Genomic DNA, 7,236 nt, shown 5'->3' with positions numbered 1-7,236 from the left:
ACATTTGGACACAACTTATATCAACGGTAAAGTTACACAAATGCTGAGAATAAAACAAGTAGTTTAGTGAGCATCTGAGTGCCTGTGTGTTAACAAAATGCACCAAACTGGCTCCAGGTAAGACGTCACCACTGAGAATTGTTTAGTTCTGTGTAACTGGTGGATATTATACATACATTCAGTACATAAACCCCTGCACATCCTCTAGTCTTGTTCACAGACATCATTGTTGAAGGTTCATATTGTGGGATTTCCTCAAGTGAGTGGTTTGGTCCTGGTAAATCAGTGATTAAACCTCTCCAGTTTATAACCCCCACACACTCTTAAAGTACATAGTTTTACCCAATTATCTTGAACTTAAACTCAAACATTATTTAAGCTTGATGTATTATGTTTTGTGTTTTGAGTTCAATCAATAAAAAAAATATATAATAAAAAAATCATAATTAATTTCCTGACAAAATCTCCAGGTTAACATCCACTACAGCGGAGCAGCTTGATTTATCTGCATGTGGGATTAAGTCCATTGTAGTTTCTTCTTAGCTGGTGATCAGCAAGAGTGGATTCATTCATTGTTTAGGCACGGAGGGATTCGCCACTGTCAACTCTTGTCATCTTCATCAGTGTTTTCAGCACATACACTGTCCAAGTGCATGGAGCTCATCTGCTCCTCAAAGTTCAGAAATTTGTGGTTGCAATCCTTCTCCAACATTTTCTTCCAAATTTTTACTGGAAGAAGAAATACAATAAATATAATTATTTGACTCTGACTTGACTTTCAATGGGGGTGGGGGGGATCTGTTTTGGAATGCTCTAACTCTTTACCATCTTTAAATACTAATTTAATTGGTCAAGTGACAAAATCACAGCTTTCCTTTTGTTTTACCTAATTAGACCAAATTCAAAATTGAAATATTGGGTCAGGACGGTAACTTACTGTACTCTGGTTCCTCCAGCTGTATGGGGTTAGGACCGGGCTCAGCTTCCTCAGCCAGGCCGCTGATCTGCAGCTTTTCCTCAGCGTTCACTGCCTCCTCTTCATCTGCCTGGCCCGTCTGCTCCAGGCTCGACACCATCACCTCGTAGGCTTTCCTGGCCTCAGACGACAACTCGATCATCTTGTGATAGAAGTCCTGTGGGTAAGAAAGACAAACGTCTCAGCTTTTTTCAAATGGTTATAACATTACCGCTCATGTCTAGAACAACTGTCTTGTTAGTGATTAACATGCATCCCACCTGTGCACCATCGTAGTTGAAGATGCCCACCAGGCTGACAGGCACGGCCTTGTTGACGCAGCGACCCAAAGCCTTCCTGGAGAGGCCAAACACGAATGGCACCCCCTGTTCCCGACAAGTGTCGATGATGGTGTACAGAGCCTCATCCAGGCCTCCTGTGAAAGGTGACATTTTCCAAGAACTTAGTGTTTTTACATGGTGCACATCTTTGCCTTGTTGCTCACAGGTTTAAATTTGTAAATGAGTACGAGTTTGGTCACGTCAGCATTTAACTGGATAAATCTGCTATATATTTTTTTCCTTTCCCTTTTGGCCATATGCCCACACTAAGCTGCCATTTTCACACCAAATAATTACTTGTTCTAAAATTCTATCCACGGGGGATAGAACTGAAAACGCTGGCCGTGTCCAAAAAGAAGATGGCAACTTTCTGTCACCTCTAGTCCGCACTGTGATCACTCATCTGTGCTGTTTTTTTCTGCCCAAAAAAAAGGGGAATAAAGAGATTTCGCTATTCTAATTATAGTTTTTGCGTCTGTTTGGATGAGGATCTCTACAAAAAACAACCGGACACCTTTCAGGAGAGCTGAAACAGTTAAAGACAGAAACTTATCCTGCAACATTTTTTTTCTTTTGGTAATCAACCGTTTCAGTCATTTGCGAGCATTTATTTACTATTTCAGAGGTGATATTGTGAAACTCTCACAGGGACACAGTACCTTTGGACTGGATGCGTTCACAGTTGGGAGAGATGACGACACACTTGACCTTCCTGAGTTTGAGGTGCTTCAGGACCTCTCTGAGCCCCATCACAATGCGTCTTTTCATGCGGGCCTTCATGGGGTCCTTCTGGTACAGGCGGTCCTGGAAACGAACCAGCTCCTTTAGCAGAGCCGTCACACATTCATCCACGTCTTTGCTCAGCATCTGGCTGCAATAGCTGACATGCACAACAATATCGTATACTTTTACAATATACAGTTACCAGAAATGTGAGAAAAAAAAAAAACAGTTGTTAAATTCTGTGAGATTAAATGTTTTCTTATTTCTGCACAACCGACAAAGATTACAACTTGTGGGAATACAGTTTACAGTCTTACTCTCTGAACTTTCTGCTGTGGATTTTAGGTCGACTGGCAGGGCAAGGTACAGGTGAGGTGGTTTGTTGCTCTATGATTTCTTCTTTGTCGGCCTCTTCTTCAACCTCTATCACCATCTGGTTTGTGCCGTTAAACTCTGATTGGTCGTCAAGTTCTTCCGTAGGACTTCCAACCTCATCTGAGGATACAGAAGCACAAAAAAACGGAATAAATATTAACTATAATCAAAGATTTCCTCAATCTTAAGTAACAGCATGGCCCAAATGTATTCTGTTGTTTCACATGCTTGATCTGACCTGTGGCATTTGTTTCACACTGATCTTCTTCTTCTGCAGCATCATTAGCAGGTTTTAAGTCATTTTCAGGTTTTAAGTCATTTTCAGGGTTTAAGTCATTTTCAGGTTTTAAGTCATTTTCAGGCAGCAGTCCTCTCTCTTCCAGCAAACGTTTTTGTTTCCTCTCCTCCCTTTCTTTCAAAATTACCTGAGAAAATTAAAATAAATAAATGAACAAAGGCTGCACCTGTGGAAAAGCATTCTTACATAATTAAGTGCATCTGTATTTGTTCCAGAAAAGTAGGTGGACATGCCTTTTTGAGAGGAGTGGGTTTCTTGGCTTTGGGCACCTCTCTCTGCTTGCCTTTCTTGACCAAAGGGCTGGTGGAGTCCAGAGGATTGTGTGCAATTTTATCCTGCTGCCAATGCAGTTTCTTCTGGACCAATGGTTGCTTCTGGACAACAGGTAGTCCACCACCAACTGCAGATAAATCATTCAAAAAGAGAGTTATTCTGGGGTATGTTTTCTTACACTGCACCAACAGGTCTGGATCAGTTAGCTTTGTCCTAAGAACGCAAATGTAATCAACCTAAATATATTGTACAATAATCTTTTATCAAGGCAAGAGAGAGAAATTAGGAAGCATTTGTATCAGAGGCCAAGATGCTAATTGCAACCCACCTGAGAGAATGACTGGTTTGGCGTCCTGCTTGGCTTTTGGGATTGCTTCTTTTCCAGGGCGACCAACATGTTTCCGATGTCCAGCTGAACAGGAACTTTGCTTTTCTTCCCAGACACCTTTTCAGCTTTCTAGAAATCAGGAGACCGAAAACAATCTCTACTGTTTTCTGCACAACAATATTACTACACACAATTTGAATGTACAAGAAAAATACCAACCTGTCCTTTCTTAGCCGTCTCTGTGGGCTGAGTTTTTGCTGCAGTGGATTTTTCCTTGGGGTGGTCGGCAGACTGATGCTGAACACCTTCTCTTTGGTTTTCCTGGGGTAAAAAAAACGCAACAAAGGTTTCGCAAATGACACTTTACATAATGTTAAAGACAATCTCCTGACCCGATAGGTTGTAATGTTCCAACCCATGTAATGTGCATTACAAAAGCATTAAAAAAACAACAAAAAAACAGTATTATAATTTCAATGTAAAAACAACTGGGAGGAGAAATAACTATTGATATGTACCTCATTGCATAGTTTTGCTGCATAGCTGCTTGTCATCAATCTATCAGTTACAGTCAGAGCAGGAGTCAAGCCTGGAAACTCCTCTTCGTCCTAAGAGGAGGAGGAGAACATGGCAACAAAAAATATCCTCCATCACTTACAAAAAAAACTTTGCTTTTGAATTGAATAAAAGTATGGACGCAATTATTTTTTTATTAACCTCAAATTTTGGAAGCTCCTGATACATTGCTTGCTCTTCGGACTCATCTTCTGCATCTTCAACAGCACCTTTAGCCGCCTTCTTCTTCTTCTTCCGTTTTTTCTTACCTGGAGCTCCCTCCTCCCGCCGTGCAGCCATTTCCTCCGCCTGAAGAGACGCAAAAGTGAAGGGACAGAAAACAATGTTTAAACACATGGCAGTGCAGAAAAACCTCATGGTTGACCTGGCAACTACATTTTGTTACCTAAGTGAGGCTGACACCTTTAATAGACTAAACAGCCAATTTAAGGTGTCAGGCAAGAACAAATCTTCAAGTTTAGACTTTTTGATACCTTCTAAAGCGTGACTGAATTTAACACTTTTAAAAGACCTTTCAAAACCTGCAATGCCCGTTAAATATTAGGCTGTTATGCTGAGAGCCTGAATCAAACAAAATGTCATCCAACCTGCAGATTGCTGATGATTGTCTTCTCTTTAGGGACAGGTTTTTTTGGAGGCTGAGAGGCAACATTAGCCCAGGAAGTCACAAACGGCTGACCTGTTAACAAAAATGAATAAATAATCTGAAATATTACTGACACTGAAAGACCAACTTCAGGGACTTTTACCCACCCGGTGAAGCAGCAGAGGAGTCTGGCTCAGGATTCAAGGCAATTTGTTTGGGGTAAGTTTGTGTTGGGGATCCTCTCCTAACAGACTAGTAAACAGAAAATTAAATTGGCACCAAATTTCAGGAGTATAACTACGTTAGTGATATGGATTCTGATATTTCAGTGATCTCACCTTCCAGGAAGATGCCGATGTTTGCTTTTGAGGGCTCGAGGATGGAGGAGTTGGACCCCAGCACTCTTTCTGAATAAGGTGAGGGCCTGCTTTGCCCAGCGAACCACCGGCTAACTCTGGGAAATCAGTCATCTTCACTTCAAAAGACACCAGGTCTGCCTCAGCTGGTTTTGGCTTCCCTGCAGAGTTCGGGAGAGATCTGGCTCCTCTAAAACCTGTGGTGCAATTTCAAGCACAAAGCTAAAGCAAAAGTGTTTACCATAAAGAATGGAACAAAATCATTTTCACTGATTAAAAGTTAGATAACTTAGGTGTAGGATTAATGACTTGAGGTGCCTGGGATCATTCAGGAAAAAGTTAAAGTTGCCATGTGAATTTTCTGTTATTTATTAAGAGTGTAGCATAAAATACTATGGCTGTTGTATTACAGTGGAAGAGTAATTAGCAGATTTGAAGGGTGTTGTCCTGAGTGTCTTATTTGTTCTGCCATTTCCATTCTTATTCATTTTTCAATCAAATATGTCATTTTAAACATAATTTTCCTTGAATAATATTCAGTACATATTCATGTTGCTATAGCAATGTTGTACTTTGTAAATAATGGAAATGAATCAAAAGTCATTTAGATATCTACCTCTTTTCTGTGCATCCAATGAGTTCTTGTCCATAACTTTGCCTTGAGCAGGATAGCCATTACTTCCCTTTGACGTCTGTGGAGATGGATACAAATCCCTTAAGTCAAACTTATTCAGAAAGTTTGTTTCATCTCATCTCTCTGGTGATTAAAACATAAAACCCACCTTAGCTTGAGGACCCCATGTGGACCTCTCCCTCTGCAGGAAATCATCACTGGTCTCTCGAACACGCCGGCTGCTGCTGTAGCCATGACTCCTTGACACATCTACCCCTTTTCCTGCTGGCCCTCCATTTGCACTTGATGCATTCTGCTTTTGGCTCACACCTGAACTCCTTGTGTTCCTTCACACAAATAAGGGGGCTTGGCATCAGTCAACTAGGTCAAGTAATGGTTACTTTCCTTATGTATTATATGTATTCAATGTTTCAGTTTGTATTTTTAATCTGTAGTTGTTGCATTCATAGGGACTTGTAGCATTACATTTGTGTAGGAGTAAATGCAGGGGTACAAACCCAAATCCCCTTAATCAAAATCAAACCCGGCTTATTCTCACACGCACATAAATGCACACATATGAACTTACACACACACACACACACACACACACACACACACACACACACACACACACACATCACTCATTCACATCTTGCTCATTCATCTTGACTCATTGCATTTTTTTTCTTTTCTTGTTGTTTCTAATGTATTATTATTATAAATCATATCTTGTAAAATTGCTTTTTCAACAGTATTTCATATCATATATATTTTCTTTTTGTATTCGTTATAGTATTGTGATTTTAAAAAAAAAATTATATATGTGGAGGCTTCAAATAAGCCCAGTGGGCTTTCTGCCTCTTCCTGCACTGTAATATCATTTATCAATGTTATGTTTTTTATATTTTTCAATTGTGCAAATAAACTAAAACTAAAACTTAATCAAGTACAAATATGTGATCACCCTCCTACCCTCTTAAACTCTGATCAGACACATGTGGATGTGGTAACATCACAGGTGGTGGTGTGTCTGTGTGGGGCTCTGCGGGCTCCTTTCCTCGTCTCCTCTGTGGTTTATAGTCAAAACACTGGAGAGCAGGTGACAGTTTCCCCCCCTGGAGCAAGTAAAGAGAGTCTGTCATTGGCAGCCTGCAGGAACACGACCTTTGACTTGAACACAAGTGAAGCAAGGTATTGCCACATTTTAAATAATAACTTCCTGATTGCTTAATCCACATTATAAACTCATTTAATTATGTTTTACAGAAGGTAATAATAAAAAAAAAACAGCTGATTGATGTAAAAACATATTTAAACTTCAAAGTATCATCCAAGTACACATTCACAACAGCTAGCTAAAAGTTACGTGCATAGTTAGCGTTATTTGCTAGCATGCTAGCTCAAGAAAACAACATTTTTCGTTCACTACCTTTTCCATATTTGTGTTTTCCTAAATGCAGTCACATCTCCACATATTCTCGACCACGTGTATCCACCAGAAACAGCGTGCTGGCTATCCAGGCTAAGCTACTTGTTTGTTAGCAGCTAGCAGCTAGCTGTAGTTGAGCCCTGGTCGGAACAGCTGATGTTTACGTTGTGAGCAGCGAGGAGCGCTTACAGCGACACCACGTGGCTCAGAGCGGAACAGCGTACTTCCGGTCTGCTTTGTGTCTGATTTCACAGTAAAAGCACGGGTGAGCGGTGTTATTGTTGTTTTCTGTTTTTTTTTTTTACCTAATCTTGAAAGTTATATAAAAAAAAAGGCACCGATGATGAAATAATAAAACATAGCAAGATAATAAGCTTTAA

General features: G+C 40.2%; 1 protein-coding gene across 1 annotated transcript; it reads right to left on the bottom strand.

Moving 5' to 3' along the window:
- Positions 1 to 601: 601 nt before the first annotated feature.
- On the bottom strand, positions 602 to 7,014 carry LOC129100990 (selenocysteine insertion sequence-binding protein 2-like). Its single transcript, XM_054610569.1, is given in 19 exon segments — positions 602 to 729; positions 938 to 1,133; positions 1,237 to 1,391; positions 1,956 to 2,176; positions 2,337 to 2,514; positions 2,633 to 2,819; positions 2,926 to 3,092; positions 3,294 to 3,329; positions 3,332 to 3,422; positions 3,513 to 3,614; positions 3,812 to 3,901; positions 4,011 to 4,157; positions 4,457 to 4,548; positions 4,623 to 4,707; positions 4,794 to 5,008; positions 5,428 to 5,503; positions 5,594 to 5,771; positions 6,400 to 6,542; positions 6,857 to 7,014. Coding segments are annotated over 19 exon segments (2,496 nt in total). The 5' UTR covers positions 6,866 to 7,014.
- Positions 7,015 to 7,236: the final 222 nt, after the last annotated feature.

Source organism: Anoplopoma fimbria, chromosome 13, assembly GCF_027596085.1.
Source record: "Anoplopoma fimbria isolate UVic2021 breed Golden Eagle Sablefish chromosome 13, Afim_UVic_2022, whole genome shotgun sequence".
Classification (NCBI taxonomy): domain Eukaryota; kingdom Metazoa; phylum Chordata; class Actinopteri; order Perciformes; family Anoplopomatidae; genus Anoplopoma; species Anoplopoma fimbria.
Note: the sequence above shows the minus strand (reverse complement) of the source record. Positions and strands in the feature narration are given on the sequence as shown.